Raw genomic sequence first — 19132 nt, 5'->3', positions numbered from 1 at the left:
AAATAAAAATTTAAAAAAATAAATAAAAAATAAATATAAAATTCAAGTTTACAAGCCAACAAATTAATAATGATAATAATGCAGACGGACCGAAAGGGCTGAAGACTCCCTCGGTGATGAGCTTGCTGGTGTGCAGTCTGTCGTCTGGGCGCAACGCGACGAGCGCCTGCAGTCCCCAGCGAGGGGTTGCGATCGTCCCAGCCGAGGCGCACGCTATCCGGAGGGCTGATCAGTGATCACTATCACACACTCACGGAAACCCGCGGTGGTCTCCACGCTCCACCAGGAACACGTGCTTCATACCACGATCACGATCCGGCGTGCGGTGTTACGATCCGCGATACTTGCGAGCCACGGGGTAAATCATCAGTGACGTCAAAGGGCCGGCCACCACTGACTAATCCGTGTGTGCGTCAAATAAGCTATTGTGTCATTGAAATATTTAAAAATAATAATTCTTTTTACTAATGAATTAAAAACACTCGTTTTTAGATTGTACATTTAACTCAGGCATTAACACTATCGGTGATTTGTGTGATAATTATTTAATTTAAAAAAAAAATTAAGTAAACTAAATTTGCGTCATCCATGTTGCAGTACCTGTGTATTGCCATATCAAACATAAAAAACAGAAATAAAATAATACCGTTCAGTTATTTAAAAAATTAAATTATTTTGTGAGGATTATTTACAAATAATATAACTAAGCTGTAGTTTATAACTTTGCCTCCCTGCCCCATAAATGTTCCACTATTGACTTCACCAATCAGTAGGTAAAGATGTGTACATGCTAGATTATCATTCTGTTTGCAATTTTGATAGTTATCTTGCTACCTTAGACACATTTGTAAACCATTTATGGACCAGGAGTGATTAACATTAAACTATTCTAAACCTGGTTGACTGAACAAAAAAACAGGACTTTGTACTTTTTTGCTTGTGCATTTTTTTCTCTTCAGAAATACGCATTCAAACTTAAAAATGTGCTCTCGAGTTACCAAACTACGGTCAGACAAAGAACTGTTCAACGTTATCAAACTATGGCAAGTTGGCCAATAACTGAGTTAAAGAGTTAAAGAGTTATTTCCCAACGAAAACAAGTATTAACTTTATGGTCATGTGTGAAATTTAGATGCCTCAAATTCTGAACCTGAACTGAAATTAATTTTTCTTTAAATTTAGAGAGTCATCGTATGGCAGACTTACAAAAGAACTGTTGATTAAGTTTAGAGATTTTAGCTATTTTTATTAATGGAAGTAAGTGGTCATGTAAACACCCTGGTTAATCAAAATTTTAAACGGAAATAAAAAATCAGGCAAGTTAAAAATTTGCAGTGTATATTAAGGAAAAATTTAAGAAACTAGAAAAGTCTCAGGGAGAAGTAAGGGCTACGATTTGAATTTCAGTTGTTTAATTTTCATGCCACTGTTGTAAGTTATTGCAATATATTTCTTGCATTTATGTTTCTTTCCGACTTCATGTCCCCAGGAGTTTACTGGACGCCATTTGCAAGTTATAAAACAGTCACACAAGTGAGAATAATTTCAAACACTTGGGTGACAATTTAGCAATATTTGATAATTCTTTGTAAAGAATATAGAAAAAAAGTGAGCCAGTCATTTAGTAGCCTACTCATCAGAGATGTGTAACACCTAACCTCGGTAACGAGCACTTTCATGTGTTGTCATGTTGAAAATACACTTTTATTACGAAACTTAATACACTTAAAAATAATGCCGAGTGTGATAAATGTACTCAAATCGTCTTTTCAGCTACATTTATGGAAGCTAATCACACGTAGTTTCCGGAGCAGCGACGTAGATTTTCAAATCGTTTCATTTGCAGACCGAAATTTTAAACTATAAAAATGAAAAAAAGTACTTGGAAAAAAAACTGAACCCCAACTATGGTCATGAATTCCAAAAAGGAATTTTATTAAAATTTAGTACAACTTGTTAAAATTCCTTAAGCAGATAATATCATACAGTTTCTCTTTGTCTCTATGAACGCTGGTTCGTGTCATCCGCCACAGATGGCACCACCGTGGTTGCACGTTTCCGTTCCATACGACTTTCATTCCATTCACGAAAATACTCCTACCAAATGCCGTAAATCGAGAGCTAAAATGTTACACATAAAATTTTTTTTAGAAACAATTTTATTTGTATGACCGAGCATTAAAAGCGAAAAATATTAGATATGTATTAATTTTATGCTAACAGGTACAGTGTTTTGATGTATATACTCACTATCTTGAGATGATAATATCAAAATTTATTGTGTAGTTTCAATTAAATTCCAGGGAAAATAAATTAATAATTTATCAATTTCAAAGTTGACAAGGGAAGATTAGATTGCACGAAAACACACAAACAATGACGTGGTTACGCAACTCCTGCTCGAAGAGAACTGCAATCTAAAGAATAAACACTTGACATGACTTGAAAACTTTCAAAAAATCATACAAAACCCCTGCAGCCGATTAGTAGTATATAACAGACGGTCCGGCTCCTGGATCTGAAGCGAGCATTCGATTCTCGGCCAGTCATCATGGATTGTGACGTCACGCTGGCCATTTTGGAAGACCTTGACCATTGACCTTCAAATTATTTCCCAAAAATTTCCCAAAAATAACACAAATTTTTCAAACTTTTCCAAGCATTCGTCAAAATTCGCAAAAAAAAGGTTTTTTTTTTTACGTTATACGTCCAACAAAATATCTCCAAAAAAATAATAAAAACATTTTCCCAATTTAGAGGAAAAAATTACGTTTTGAGGGGAAAATTCCTATTTTAGTCATCAAAAAATGCTGATGGCTTAACAAATTTCCGAAGCGGCTTAAAATCCTCGTTGACAAGTCACCAAGGTCATGATTTCGACCTTTATGATATAAATGCAACCATTAAAAATTATGATGTTACTGTTTAATTTTTGTTTTGGCCGTCATCGTGAAAATTTGGGAAAATTATAGTAAAAACGTTCCACCAATTTTAAATTACGATGTCCCTTACGCCATATTAAATATCTATAGTTATTAAGCTAAACGATTGGAAAAAACAAAGAATTATGATAACTTATTTATGTTTATAAATTAATAAAACTTTAATTAAAATCCACAATTTTGTAATGCAGCTAGGAGTCCGCGGTTCGAACGCAGTGAGGAAAATATAAAAATGACAACGGATTTTTTTTTCATGGAGGCTACCAGCACACAAACCTCTCACTACGTATACCAATGCACATACTACATCAGCTAGTATGATGTCACGTCAGCCATCTAGGATCCACCATCCCTTTTTAGTCTTCTAGAGGCCGCGATCTTGTTTTCGTCTCCTTAAGGACACCATTTTGAATTTTGACATCTTAGCCGAGATCTTGTTTTGGTTGCTGAAAGCAGCCATCTTTATTTTCAGTAGGCCTTCTTGCTACTAGGAGAACTAGTGTCACATAAAACACACACGTTCTTTGCTGGAGAATGCTTGTTTTCAGTACGCGATACCAGGAGCGCTGGTAGCATATAGTAAACACATCATTTGCTATAGGATGTTGTTGCCATATTGGCGGTAGAGTACAGTAGTAATAATAACTGTGGCATACAACAATTTGTGCTTCCGCCATATTGGAATTCTGTAACTAAGCTAAAAATAAAAAAAATTAAATCGTCAAAAAATTTACTCATTAATGTACTGATTGATTCGATCAATTCCTGTCCTTGGCTCAATCTTTGGTCAATAAAAAAGGCAATTTAATTAAATATCTCACCAATTTACCATTTTCCCTGTCCTGCCCGGCCCTGCCTGCCAGGTGGTTTTATGAGTACGAGTACCCAGGCTGAAATGTTCTTTGTACTTCTAGTATAGATGGAAGTCACTGAGCATCGTGCAAATATAGGAATTTTATCTTTAGCCTTGAATTGTAAGTGATAAGTGCGCATCAAAATTATAACATTTCTTTATCGACCTCATTACGTATACAATTTCCGGTTTAAAAAAAATTTATCTATCTTGGAACTGTTTCTTTGTTTTCTATTTTTTTTTTGACAACCCAACTTTTCACAATTCTGGCATTTTTGCCTTGAATTTTGGTAGCAGCTTGAATTTTTATTTTTATTAATTAAGTTGTTTCTTATCATTGATGATAACACGACAGTCGCTACCTAAGACTAGAAAAAATAATTTAGTTTTCAGACGTCACACAGTTGAGATGTCGATGATTCAGGGAATATTCTAAATGACTTTCAAAGATAACGAAATTCACGTAATAAACAACACGGGACTTTGTGTCCTTCCTCAAACAGCTACATAATCTTTCTGTATCCAACACCGAGAACAATTAACTTATCTGCTAACAATTCTCACTAGATAACGCTTCGCTGTCGTGTAGCCTACTTTAAATCATTTGAAGGAACACTTCGTTAGTAGCAACACCAAGAATCTTCATTCAGCATATAGAAGAGATAGTTGTCATTATTGCATACGATAAGGTAAAAAACACGCGATTTTATTTAACGTAGTGCATCATAATATCAGACGTAGTGTTTTCTTTTAATACCTTTTACGCTTAACGAAAGTAGAAAATCTATATATACCACACATAGATATCTACCAGAAATATTTGAACAACAATTGGCCAGGGTTTTGTAATAAGAACCAGCCCAGCATTTGACTGGAGTGATTCCGGAAATCCGTGGGAAAACGAAACCAGGCTGTTTGGATCGGGATTCAAACATGCGTGTTTCTAAGTTTAAGTGTTGTATGTTACTACTGAGCTAAATTTTTCCTTAATATTATCCAACCACTGTAAGGATAGGATCTAGGAGAGTGACACCTAGGCTAATCACACATATATAAGAATAGGATATACATACATACATACACACAAGTTAAGTCTGAATTCAACCGAATAACTTCGGCTGCATGTTCATCACGACAAAATAAGTTGCAAACGTCGTTACGACTTACGGCCGCCTAAAGTGCCTCACAAGGCGGGTATGCGTCTTTGAAGTTGGGGTGGAAAAACATTTTTATCGTAAATAACAAATGAAGTTTTTAACGTAGAACAGTGAGGTGTCTGGATTATTTTTAATTGAACGGAGTTAGTTCTACAACTACCGTGGAGTTGGTCCCTGCAGCAAAATTATTTCATTGAAATAATTAAGAAAAAAACCTTCGTTTTCTGCATATTTTTGTGGCTTGTTACTACATGGAATTAATTCAATGAAATAATTTTTTTTATGACCACGAAATTCGTGGTGGTTGTATACCTTCCTTCAATTAAACATTATTCAGACGTCCAGTGTACCATATAAAATACTTTCTGTATTATTTACAATAAAAATGTTTTTGAGCCCTAACTTTAATGACATATACCAGACTTGGGAATTACTTTAGACTACAACACTTTGTCATGATGAACCAGCAGCTGAAATTTGTTGGTTTAATTCATATTAAGTCTGTGTATATATAGTAAAACTATTACTGGGAAAAGATTTTGCAAATTTTGGAAATGCAGTCTTTTTTAGTGTGTTAATTAATAAGAAATCTTAAAAATTCTTTTAACAATCACTTTAAGGGCTGTACATATAATATTTGCGTCCAAATTTACATTATGTCTAAATATAATCATAAAACGTTACAAACATAAAACTCTTCCTGCCATCATAAACTCCAACAATTTCAAAAATTTTCCAATTACGAAAATCCTACACAAGTTTTCATAACGATGTCGCACATCGAAGGAGCACATTTTATTTCGGCATTTGTGATAAGTTATTTATTTCTTGCTTTTGGAAGTGAATGTGAAATAATGGAGCGTGGACGACTTTCCGGCTTGCCTTGTCCCTGATTGGTGGAAATGTATCACTGATGGCCGTTTTCACCAACGCCTCCTAAACACACCCTCAGCAAAGGACTGCTTAAGTTTAGGCGTTCCTTAAAGTCAATAAATTTTCACCAAATTGGTTTTCACCATCGTAACATTCACTTATGTAGGGGTTGCTTAGTTTGGGACTTGCTTGCCATAGAGCGAGGGTTCGTACAGATATAAGTACTAATAGTTTTCAGGTTGGTACTTCGAACTTGTTATCACGTGATATACATAAGCCAATCAAATATTTTTACTAAACAGTAAACAAATATCTGAAAGTTTATTAATTTCGCGGTAATTCGATGTTACGATGTTAGTGTATTTTCACGGAAAGTAGTAGCTATATGGTCGTTGCAAAGTAGTGTGAAAATGTTTGAAACAAAGATAATGAAAACGCAAAACATTTCTTCTGATGAGAAAATGAAGGTGTTGAGCCTAGTTGAGAGGCATAAAAATATAATAGAAAATAAGAGGACGGATGCTGTTTCGAGCAAAGAAAAGGACGCAGCATGGGAGAATTTATTCGCTATTGTAATTTTGTCTAAGTTCAAACTAAGTTTTAATATCAGATGAAAATAAAAAAAAAATCAGTTTATTTCCTTTAGGACATACAAAATTCCTTGTAATAAATGTTCTTTTAAGACTTTTCAAAAGAAAAACCTTTAATTACTTCCTTATTAAATGAGTTCTTAAATAAAAGTGGAGTATGCGAACATACTCGAATGTATTTATAATAAAGGATTTCACATTAAGTTCACCTTAAAAATGTTCCACAACTTCAGCAATAACATTTATATCAAAAATAAAATGTACATCTTTGGCTAGTTCTTCGTATTCCTCCACGGCATACATTTTATTTTTCTTGTTTTGTGAAAGTAAGTGCCGCTTAAATAGTTAGGGGCCCGATTTCTAACACTTAAACTAAGGGATGCTTAAGATTACTTAAGAGTTCCTTAACTGTTTGTGAAACGATTCAATGTGCTAGGCAGCCCTTACACATGCCTAAAGCAGCCCTTAAAAGTAAGGGGACATTGGTGAAACCAGCCATGAGTCTTTCCATTAAGCCAGCCCCACACGATCACCCCTAGCAGTTTTCTTACATATTTTCTTTTAGCACGCCTTCTCCCGTGTAGGTAACATTTCAGCACTCTTTCATGGGGTCTGAATCTGGTATAAAAGTTTTCATCCCGAATTTTTTGCCAAAACCGTAATGGAACGTGTTATATTTATTTGCTATACACATGAGCGGAAGTCGTCAACATGGTGGAACCATGTGTAGTAATATAAATCCCTATATAGTCCTTTTTGAAAACGTTAGGGGACGTAACAAAAGTAATGGTATCCCAATTGAAACTTTATGATAGTAAAACTACCCTGGAATATATTTAGTAAACTAAAATAATCGTAGAAAGAAGTAAAGGCAAGTTTTTAAATACGTAATGATAATCGGAATAAGTGTTGGTCTCCAGCTACACTTAAGTAAGTCACAGTAGGGTAGTGGTATAGCGCGCAGTTATAATCGAGTAGTAGTTTTTGAAATGGTTCTGAACCTCGACACTGCAAAAAAAAATCAATTTTTTAAATAACAGAAACTGGTTTATACATATTGTGCTTTAAGAAAATATGTATTAATATATTTTGTTTTTCTTATTGTTATAATATTATTAAATACATAACTCAGACCATTGGTTTTATTATTTCATACTACACAGATTTATTTTTACTTAAAACAAAATTAATTTATATGTTAACAACTTATTTAAGAAAAAATTATCTAATTTAAACTCCGTTTATTAGGAAACACTGTCCATAAATTATTAATGACTAAACTAACACTTCATAGAAACCCATACCTGTGAAAATACGAGAAGGTTCTCCTTCGCTTTAGAATTCAGTTTATTATGCGAACTAGGCGAGTTTCTTTGTCTCACTGGGTTACAAAAACTGTTAGTTACAATTTCTCAAAGTAAGTAGTAAAATAAGTTAGTAACTAAGTAACATATATAAACTATGTGAGTCGGTACCATTTTTTTACGATTACAATGAAATTAGCACAATCATTTCTGTGAATTAGCTATATGAACTGTGATTAATGTAATATCATGAATATGTCATTAATAAACTACATTAAAGCAAACCCAATTTCTCTTGTATCCCAAAATTTGATATTATTATATTTTCAAATTAACCTACCAATAAAAAAATGCTCTATATTGGTTTTTAAATATTAAACCAACATTGTTATTTTTTTAAAATAATATTTAGAAAATAAAATATTAAAAAAACTACCGGATTTTATAATATTTAACAAAAAAAGTTACAAATTTAAATTTTTTTTCAGAATTGGGTTGATTTGCCAACATGTTTATCCTTACCCGATATGCTTGCTTTGATCGGCAACTTCATTAGCTGGTTTCCTGTTAGCATTCTAGGTATCGTGTCTATGAATTTAATAATTCTTTCTTATCTTCTGCTATACAAACGTTTATACACATTTCTTAGCCATGAGTATAACAGAAGATATAGCAGAAAATGGGCATCGTGTGGAGTGGGCTTTAGAGATCCAGTATTTTCAGTGATAAATAGCTTTAGTGCTCGATCATAAATAACGTGGGATCGGTTAATTTATATGTTTATATATATATATACGCTTCCGGTAAAAAATATATATATATATTTCAAATAGCGTTTGGTCAAACACATTTTTCAACATTTTCTCTTTTTATTACTGATCGAGTCCTTCTAAAAAAATTCCTGGTTTAATATAGACATGATGCCACTTAAGTTCTTTTCAGAGCCATTAAGAATTCGTTCTAGTTAATTTTTCACGACCACGCATTTAGTACAAATCCATGACTGATTATGAGACGATGCATGCTTGAACTTAATCGAGTATAACAATTTTTGCGTAAATGTATAAAAATCCTGAGAGCTCTTACATAGATCAGGAATACAGCCAGTTCATGACAAGCACTTCTAGAAGTTCATAATACCTTAAACTTGAAAAAAGGTAACTCTAAGTTTAATTCCTTTTCTTCGTTAATAAAAGTGTCATTTGTGATCCACCTACAAAATCATGTCTCAAAATAAAGAAAATTAATTATGTACATTTAAAATGAACTGATTAAATAACTATATTATATATATATATGTATATAGTACTGGTAAGACAGATTATACTTTGAGGAACCATTTGTCTTCTTATTAGCAGGGAACTGTTCTTTTACAAATTTCTTAACACCAAAGGGCTACAAGAACAAAAATAAATCTATTCTTCCTGCATTGAAAAAATACCTCAGATAAATCGAACAGATTTTTAGTAGCTTCAAATACGTAATATAATAGTGAGGTAAAATTTCAATAGATTAAAAAGCCAAAGTATCACAACAAAGTGGCCAAATTTCTTTTAAAATGCTCAAATTATTTAAAGGTACCCATACAAATCATTAAAAAATATTTTAAATTAAATATTTTCAATAAACATTAACACGCCTTCTTTTGTTAAACATATGGTGTGCTTAGTTATGGGATGTAAATAAAACAAATATATATATATATATAAATTTGAAAATCAATAAAAGGATATTTTTATTAAATAGGCCAAAAGATAGCTTTATTAGAACAAATATATTATTAACGTATAAACGTGTACCCTATATAAATAATATAATACTAGAAAAGAGTCTGTGATTTTTAATAGCTTAAGAATATCTGACATTTCAACCTAATGTTTAATTATTAAAAGCATTGCAAAGTTGCAAATCAATGCCGCATCCTTCATTACTCTGTGTGTTCAAACAGGTGAAGTCGAGTATGGGCTCTACTGCAGATATAACGGTGGAACTGATGCAGCAGATGTTGAGGGAGGTCGAGAAGGACAACACCATCGTGGTCCTGCCCTGCCTGGAGGTGAACGAGCTGAATGAAGACCTCCACGCAGGAAGCTGTCTCATCAGAGTGACGGTGAAGTATACACGACGCGGGGATGTATATCAACACTCATTGTCACTCATTGTGAAGCTTACCCCCAATATCAGTGTGACAAAAGACTTATTTAAAGACTTGGACATTTTCATAAGGGAGATACAGATGTTCGACGAGATTCTTCCCAGGATGTCACATCTACTATCTCAAGCACTACTCGAACGACATACAGAATTAAGTGCACGAGTGTACTACACCCGCAAGTCCCCCAACTACCTCATAGCAATTGAAGATCTGGCTCCAAAGGGGTTCAAGTCACACAATCGAAAAAATGGTTTGGACCTGAAGCACAGTCTACTCGCTTTCAGAGCCCTCGCAAGGTTCCACGCTGCCTCTGTGAAGATCCGGCATGAAGACAAGAGCTTGTTCGCTGTTCTCGACAAGCACCTATTTGCAGGGGAGAAGGTGAAAGCAATTATGAAGAAGATGTTTGACAATTTCGCAGCAATAATTCCTCAGGAAGTGGAGTCTTGGCCAGAGTTCGGTACCGTCTGGGCAGACAGGTTGCGGAAACGCTACCAGACGCTGTTCGAGGATGTGATGACTTTGTTGCAGAGGGACGACACTGCATTCAACGTACTTAACCACGGTGACTGCGGCATTCACAACATTATGTACCGCTATTCCGAGTCCAGCGGTGAAGTGGAAGCCGTTATGCTGGTGGACTTCCAGGGCTGTTCTTACAACTCTCCGGTGCTGGACCTACACTACTTTATCTTCAGCAGCGTCAGTGATGATGTGAGAGCGAACCACATAGACACACTCCTGAGGGAGTACCACAGCGAACTGACGGCAACCCTGGAGGCTCTTGGAACACCTCCGGAGCTGAACATCTCTCTAACGGATCTTCTTAAGGAATTTGACGAGAATATGGCATATGGTTTATATTGCGCAACATGTTTACTGCCGATTCTGACAATCGATTTAAGCTCTAGCTCTGGCCTGACCGCTTCGAATGTTATTGAAGGAGTTACTGATGACTCAAAAAATTTAAAATCTCTTTTACCAGATTCATTTAGTGCAAGTTTTAAACAAATACTTCGGTTTTTTGATCAGAAACAGCTACTGTAGAACCATTACATCGTTCAATTCAATTTTTAACTTATTTTCCTTGTTTATTTTAAACACTAAGAACACAATCGTAATATTTTTGTTTTCATTCCCATTCAACACATTCTGAAAGAATTTTTGTACCTCAGAAGAACTCCTATTAACTTTTATTTATTGTTTCCGTTGCTGTTTAAATAAAATCTAAAGTCAATAAATGCTTCAATTCTCAATGTAAATGAAATGGAGTTGAGTTAATTTTTACCTGGTATCATCATGCTCATAATCTTTCAGCACAATTTTTCTGTTTAAATAAAATATTTCTTTATGTCAGGATTATTAAATAAGCTTGTAAAAGAAAACAATATATCATCAATATAACCGTTGCCCATATTTTCTGTTGTTAAAATTTTTCATGCAGTTTAATCAATGTCATTTTTTCCAAGAGAAGTCAATTTGTTTATTCAGTTTAGTATCTTATATATTTAATATCTCATCCATTGGCACAGAAATAAATAATGCAATAATTATATTTTAAGTTAGTGTTTAAGCAGATAACATTAATAAAACCATAAGTTGTAGTATTTAATCAACTAATGTCAGCGTCATTTTTCTTAACACATAAAACACCGTAAAAAGACTGAGTATAAAATGTTAGCTAAATTAATTTAAAAGGGCAATGAATAAATATTCCTGGAAAATATACAAATTGTTAGATTTTAAATATTTATCAGGTATTTATCAAGTGTAAAACACAAAAAAAGAAATATTATGTAGTAAATGTTTTAAGCTATGAACATATTTTTGTAGTTATAGCAATTTAGTGGGTCTACTTAACAGGAACTTATCTTTTCCGTCCCTCGGGGGTAACCGGAAAAATTAGACCTGTTTCACCTGCGGTCATCTCAGGAGGCTATAAAAATAGACCCGTACTTAAGTTTTATGAGACTTCCGACTTATTCCTTTTTTCCTCGCCGTAGACTCCACAGTACCTCAGCTCGCACGCCCGTAGCTCATACCTCTACGACCGTCTCTGGTACCGGGTGATTGAAGTCTGTGACCGTCTCTGGTATCGGGCGATTGAAGTCTGCCACACGATTGCAATACAGAGCAAACAATATCCACCACTTTTGCCAGAAGACTGGTGAAAACAGAAGAATCATGTCGACACAGATGTGCATGAGCCGTAACTGTTTCTAATAAGGTATTTTATTTTTTGAACTATCACCACAATTTTGCTTTGATTAATAATAATATCCATTTACATATTTATAATTTTTTAATATAAAAATTAAAATTATTATTTCGATTTTCTTGCAGGACAATAAATAATATCTGTTGCCTCTTTAAGAACTGTGTCGACTTACGACATTTGTTTTGTTGGTTTAGTGTACCCACTAATATCTCTCTGGTACTAACGTAAATTTCTTGTCCTTGTTGATACATTTGTTTCATGTTTCTACGATAAATGTATTTTACGTAGTCATATTTCATTATATGATGATGATAAAGTGCTTCAAATTTATATTTTTTGTATAAAAGGCTATATCTTATATGATTTTATATTACATTCCTAGATTAATATATTTAGGCATTCAACATGTAAAATTTATTTTGTTCGAACAAAGTGTTAATTTTCATTTAAACTTGTAAAAAAAAAATTTTTTATTTTTGAAAGCAGCTAAACATATTTTATGCAAATTGTAATTTGATTTGATTCTCACAATTTAAACTCTTTTAAGCTGTATGATGTTATATATTTTTAAAAAAATTCTAGACTTTTTTTGCTGTGCAGATCAAAGTCGTTGTTCAGAAAGTGAGAAACACTTTAGGCAGGAACACCTCTATTATAAGACTACTATGAAACTTTGGTTTCGAAGTACGCTGATATAATTGTAGTATTTAGAAAACTACGTCACAGTATAATTAATTTTTAAAATTTACTATGTAGCAAGACTGTTTTTATATTTTTATTATGTTTTAAAATATTTTAACTTGATGTGAACACAATCAATAAACACATTTCAAAAATGCCTGTTTTTTTTATTTTTTATTTTTTTTTGGAAACCCCATACTAAATCGCTTCGTCGGTTTGAAAGCCACCTTTAATTCAAATTTAATTATCTTATATCTTCAGGATCCATACACGACAACAAAACATTTTGCAAACATTACTTCTCCAGTTTCACAGTTTGTGTTTTGAGAAAACTTAATTTTAATTAATCTTAAATTTTGTAATTAAGAATTGATGTTTCTTTAAGGCAAATAGTACTTTAGAATTATATTTTGAATAAATGTAACTTAAAACATAAGATTTGAGTACGCAATTATTATTTATTTTATTAAGAACAACTTTACGTAACCTCAAAGTCATTAGTGACATAACACTCAACGATTGAGATAAGAGTAATTCGGAATTTCATGTGCCAAGCCACCAGCTAAGCATCTGCCTGTAATTATTTCGGGAAACAAGAGAACACCGAAATCAGAAGAGAAGTTTTTTTTTCCCTCGTGATGTTATTTAACTTTAATCATTTCGGTTTAATCCTAGGTAACTGTGTGTTGTAATGTTTTGACATGTGGATTGTAGTCATTTGTGTTGTACTACCCTTCATTAATTCTGTATAGTCAACTGAGGAAATTTAAAATTTTAATTTATCTTATACCAAATATGTCACCATTTAATTTAAACTAAAAAAAAAAGTGTTTTAAAATGTTTAACTTTTATTCTCATGATTTATGTAGCTTACTACTATAATCTAAACAGTAAAACACACACATACATAGAAGCAACAGTTTCATTCCATACACACTAAAATGTTAGGGTTCAAAATCGTATAAAAATAAATCCTCTTCATAACTGAACACTTGAAGCCTTCGTCCTCAAAATATCACGAGAGTCCTCAGGGTGACAACTTGGCAGCACAGATATCCATGGCCATGGGAGTTGGTATTTCTTGAAATGAAATCAGTCGCAATTCATCACTGTTTATCTACATTTATTTATGTTATTTACTCAGCTGCAGTTAGTAAAGCGACATCATATCAAGCTTGGCGTTATCTTCACCAATCCCATTCGATTATCACCTACTTTATGTGTTGTGTAACACATATCGAATTCAAAAATAGCATACATATATTGTTATGAGAACCAAATTTCAAATTCATTAAAATATAGTAACAAATTTTTAAATCATACATAATAACTGTGTATTTTAGTTCACTATGCAACAAACTTATGTTCGTTGCTGCCTAGTTCATGTTTTCTTCGGAAAATCTCGGCTTGGTGCGTCGTGTTCGTCCTTCCTCTCCCTACAATCATTCATATATTTCTACAGGTCCGATAAAGGGCATCATACGTTTCCTGTTTAATATTAATGCTTTTTATCATTTTTTAAAATATAAGTAGTTAAAAATAATTTTTTTTAAAAACGAGTTTAAGATGGGCGAGATCAAAAATTATATCCCCCGAGCCCTTACTCTTCACGGGACGAAAATTAAATTTTGAATACGCTCATTTTCGTTTTAGGTAGGTAACTGCGACATTTTTGTGTAGTTTTAGGAGCTTATTACTAAAACTATCCGTGTTAAAATTATGTTGGGTCTGGGCCATTAGTCTGGTAATACTGAAAACAAATATGCCTGACGTAACACTCAGTAGAAGTTCAGCGTACTATTCCATTACCTAGGTACTACTATAGAGTTCAATACGGGGCACACATTTAATTACGTACATTATTAGATATAATTTTTTCAAAAGTCAGTATTTTCAAATTCCTGCGTAATTGGTGCTTCAATCTGTAACGTACTTCTGCAAACCAGATACTGGTTGGTGCTGCCATCTACCGGATTCTACAAACACTTTAAGCTTTGGTGCCGTACTGCTCAAACAGGTTTCGCATCTGACGCGTCAAATAAGGTTGGTCGGTATATCGGAAATTATTAAAATTTTTGCTGTCTACGTTTTTAGATTATGTATTTTTCTCTAATAAATCTTTTCATAAAAGGTAACAATCTCTAATAAATATTGTTAAATGAGCACGCTTTAAAGAACTCACAAAATTTTCTACGTTTTAAAATTAAAACTATATTATATGAAATATTTTGTAAAACCAATTAAAAGGTATCAGTTGACGGATAAAATACCTTGTATCTGATTAAATACGTAATTAATCAAATAATATGTCTCATAAATTATACACCTCAGTAAGTAGTTACTAACCAACAATATTTTCTTCGACAAAATAAAACATCGTAAGATATCAATAAGTAAAAATACGAATACAAACCTACAACATTAAGTTAAACATATAAAAAATTTCATAACCAAAAATTGACTATGAAGTTTTTTTTATTATAAAACTTAGGTTAGAATTTTCTTAATCATATTTATAAATTAATTCTGTTACCTAAATGAAAATATTTTATTTTAAATAAATTAAAAATAAATAGTCACATATGAAAGCAATAAAACTGATGTGGGATTGAAAACGTGGCGGCAGCAAAAAAAACTTCTTAAAAAGTGCATTTTATCTAAACATTTTAAAACCAAACTATCAATTAAAATAAATTTCAATAAAATAAACTATAAAATAGTAAAAGATAACGTAAGCAGCTACATCTATAGAATCAATAAAATATTTCAATACTAAAAATTATGTTCGGCTGCAACCTTCAAGATAGCTAGGGCGTGCTGGATAAATATCGTTAAAATATAGTTGATTGTATCTCCGATTTTAATTATGCATAATAAAAGATTTTGGTTACAGTAAAAAAACATACAGAAACTACCATCCACAATTTTACTCATTTGCAAAATTCATCCTCTAAGGGGTGAAAAAAAGGGGAGATATGGGTTTAATATTAAAACTTATTTCTCCGAACCAAATGCCGTTGGAGCTGTTAGAGCCAAATACTGTTTGAGTCTTGAATACTAGTAGCCTCATGGCCATGTAATCTTGTAGTCTCGTAGCAAAAATTCTTTGGAGCAGTTGAAACCAAATACAGCTGGGTTTCGGTACAGGCGGTTGGGGGATTGTCCAAGATAACTTCTAGGACCTCCAGCTAGCTTTGGTAACGGCACCAGTGGTTAGCCCTAGACGTCGCCCAAGTTGGTATGAGTACAGGATTATCCTTGTGCAAATGGACATCTCCGCTGAGGTTTTCTCTGTCGACGCAGGATCACAATGGGTAGGTGTCGTACTTGGTGGTGATGCGGAGTCGACGCAGTGAGTGGCGATACAACTCCGGTTACTAGCCTGGATGGCTAGGAGAGGTTGAATAGTCCCCCACCGGACCACGGGTCTACTGGGTGATTGAGGGGTCCCAGTGTGATGAGAGATGGGAGATCGAGGTAAGCACCGGCAGTGCTGATAATGTTTATTAGTAAGCTGAGCGAGGTAGGAGGCCGAGTCAGTAACCATGCTTGGAATGGTAGCCACAGTCTCTGGTCATAGCCAGAGCCCTAACGCCTTTCCCGATTGTGTCTATGGAGTAATCCGTATCAACGCCCGTAGGGCCCCCGGCAGCGGGGTGGCCTTGAGGCTTAGAGCTCCGGGTTAGCAAAAAAAAAAAAAAAAAGGGGATATTCGTGTCTCAAGATGGCGGGATAACAGAACACACCCCGCCTGTCTCCAACTCGGTGGACGAAACGCATTCAGATCATGCCAATGAACCTTATCACGTGCGATGAGTGTGGCGACATTTGCTTTAAGGCCTTCTACTACTATCAACACGTCAGTCAGTAGTTATGGGGGTAATTTCATCATCACAAAGATGACAAATTACAGCTACAATGATTTGCCCTCGGCCCGTATTTCTGAGCGCCAGAGTCCCAAGTTCAACTCGCCTCGCGATTCACTACTGTCAATACTGCTAAAGCGAGTACACTTTCCACAAGAAGTCAAACTACAAGACCGTCTCTTACAGTAACTATCTTCTATGCTTGCGGGGTTGACGCCCCCGCAAGCCCCTAGGGAGCGTCGTGAACCGCGTAAAATTGCCGGGAATTACCTGGTATAGTGTATCGCCATCCGACATATCAGCAAAATAAGTTACGGCACACAATTCACCCAAACCTCTCGGCATTCAACGCGGGTATAGAAAATATCAGGGCTTAATTTAAACAACAAAAGAAAGGAATTTGCTTGAGAAAGCACAACTTTTGCGGCAAATACGACAAGACAATATTTATTAATCTGAAAGTCTGACATCAAACTATTACAAGCATAAAAAAATATAAGCATTCGCCGGTACCTATTAATTAAATCGGGCCCGATGCTATAAACTATATATATATATTCATACCCAACACATGATAAGGAAATATAAAAATACCCTAATCTTAACATCAGTTACCAAGACACTTTATATTTATTTAAAATCTCAAATAAACCAAGTTCCAGTTAGTAAAGGCCTTCCTGGTTACGCGACGTGCTCAAGTGTTCGGGGGACAGGTACCCTTAAAACGTTCAACGCGAGTCTCTACCATTTGAATTTTATCAATTTTTTACTTCACGTGTCCATATCCGAAAATTGTTACATGTAACTGGGGGAACCAGACCTCCGATGTAAAATGACACTCTCAGGCTTGATGTAATTATTTCTGCCACCAATCTCTTGCAGTATAACTCCGTGGCACAAGGGGAATCACAAGGGAAGTCACTCACGTATCGGCTCGGCGTCTCCGTTGGATTAGCGAATCCTCGCTAAACCCCACTGGTCCTCAGGCCAGTCGGTGCTGACGGCTATACCAGCCGGAAGGAGCCTCGTTCCGCCGCGATAGAACAGCGGCTATCATCTTCACCAGCTATACAGCTACTCTTCCACACACGTATCAACGAGTTATTTGCTGGCCAAGCCGGCCCCACACTCGCAAAAATCATTTTTAGCGAGGCCCCTGGCGCGAACCGAATCACACTCGCCGGCCCGTCGTACAGAACAGCTGATCGCCTGCCATTCCCCTCTCCTCCTTCAACCAAGGGAGGGGAAAAAAGTCTGTCCCTCGCGCGCATGCGCGCCGTGCTCGTGAATTGTTTCATTTTACCCCGATCACAATTTGTCCAACTTTGCTCTGTCGCATTAATAATTAAAATACTTTTATACAAATGCAAAAATATATCTACATTATAACTATAGCTAATAAACACAATTATTTAATGATATTCAAACTAACTGTTACCAGGTGCTCCCAGGCGACACTAGCGCTGAAAAACGTTACCAACATTTCAAAAATACCGCCGTACGGATAACACCAATACTCAATATAAACTATACTAAAGGAAAACTATAATATAAACTTCCTTTTAATTTTCTAGTAAAACAGTACCCCGAGAAAAGGGGTACAGGGTGACGCGGCTTACCACTGCTTGAAGACAAGAGTCCCAGTTACAAGGCTTGGGCGGGAGATGGGCAGCGTGACGTCACTCGCGACGGAAGGCGGTAGCAGCGCGTCGTTCTTGCTCGCTGGTGATCGGCCTGCTTCTCCTCCTCCTTGAAGCCAGGGGGTTCATAGTCCCCGCTTCCTCGACGAACGTTGTCACTCCAAAATACTCTATCGAAACTGCGTTACATGTTCTGGACTTCTGGCTGACGTGCCCGTTACAAGCTCTGGAGTATTCTGAGCAGAGATGGTCGGCACTAGGCGGACGGATATAACTCCCTAGGATCAGCGGAGTGCCACCGGTGTATAAATAGATTGGCTGACCCACCAGGAATAAGACAAAGCTGGGAATGATACCTGGCAATGTATCTGTTATAGATCATTAACAGGTCAGTCTCCCAATGTGATGCTTAGACAATCAATCAATAATTGTTTTGAGGGTGTAAAACGATAACATACTTTGTCTTACAAAGTGAGCAATTATTCCCTGTGCTGGATAAGGATAAATCAACGGGAAGGATCTGCCGCTAGATTGTAATCCAACGTTGCCCTGGATGCGCTAGGTAGCTGCTGATGTATTTCTTGATAATCGCTCTATCTATCGATCACTATCCCACTAGGAGGAGTCTCGCCCCATGCACCCTGGCGGCTCTTGGCCTGGAGCAGGCTGTACAACCTCTCGGGGAGGAAAACATTCCCTTTGTAGACCCCAGTTAAACACACGTCCTAGCGAAGCTAAATCCACATGACTTGGGTTTTTTCAAAAGTATTAATTTCAAAGGTTTTCGGAACACAGCAGTGTTAAAATAGACCAGTATCGAAATAAAGCAGTGCAAAAATACAGTAGTATTAAA

At 35.2% G+C, this 19132-nt stretch overlaps 2 protein-coding genes across 2 annotated transcripts in view; one reads left to right on the top strand and one right to left on the bottom strand.

The window, feature by feature from the left end:
* The window catches only part of LOC134532361 (uncharacterized), a 33226-nt gene extending 14689 nt beyond the window's left edge, over nt 1-18537 (bottom strand). Inside the window, exon 1 of the mRNA XM_063368792.1 lies at nt 18259-18537. The gene's annotated coding sequence lies outside the window, so the exon portion shown is untranslated. The remainder of the gene's footprint in view (nt 1-18258) is intronic.
* LOC134532360 (uncharacterized) lies at nt 4404-12910 on the top strand. Its single transcript, XM_063368790.1, has 2 exons — nt 4404-4484; nt 9668-12910. The coding sequence occupies exon 2, from the start codon at nt 9680-9682 to the stop codon at nt 10919-10921; it is 1242 nt and encodes a 413-aa protein (XP_063224860.1). The 5' UTR covers nt 4404-4484; nt 9668-9679; the 3' UTR covers nt 10922-12910.
* Nucleotides 18538-19132: the final 595 nt, after the last annotated feature.

Source organism: Bacillus rossius, chromosome 5 (assembly GCF_032445375.1).
Source record: "Bacillus rossius redtenbacheri isolate Brsri chromosome 5, Brsri_v3, whole genome shotgun sequence".
NCBI lineage: Eukaryota > Metazoa > Arthropoda > Insecta > Phasmatodea > Bacillidae > Bacillus > Bacillus rossius.
Note: the sequence above shows the minus strand (reverse complement) of the source record. Positions and strands in the feature narration are given on the sequence as shown.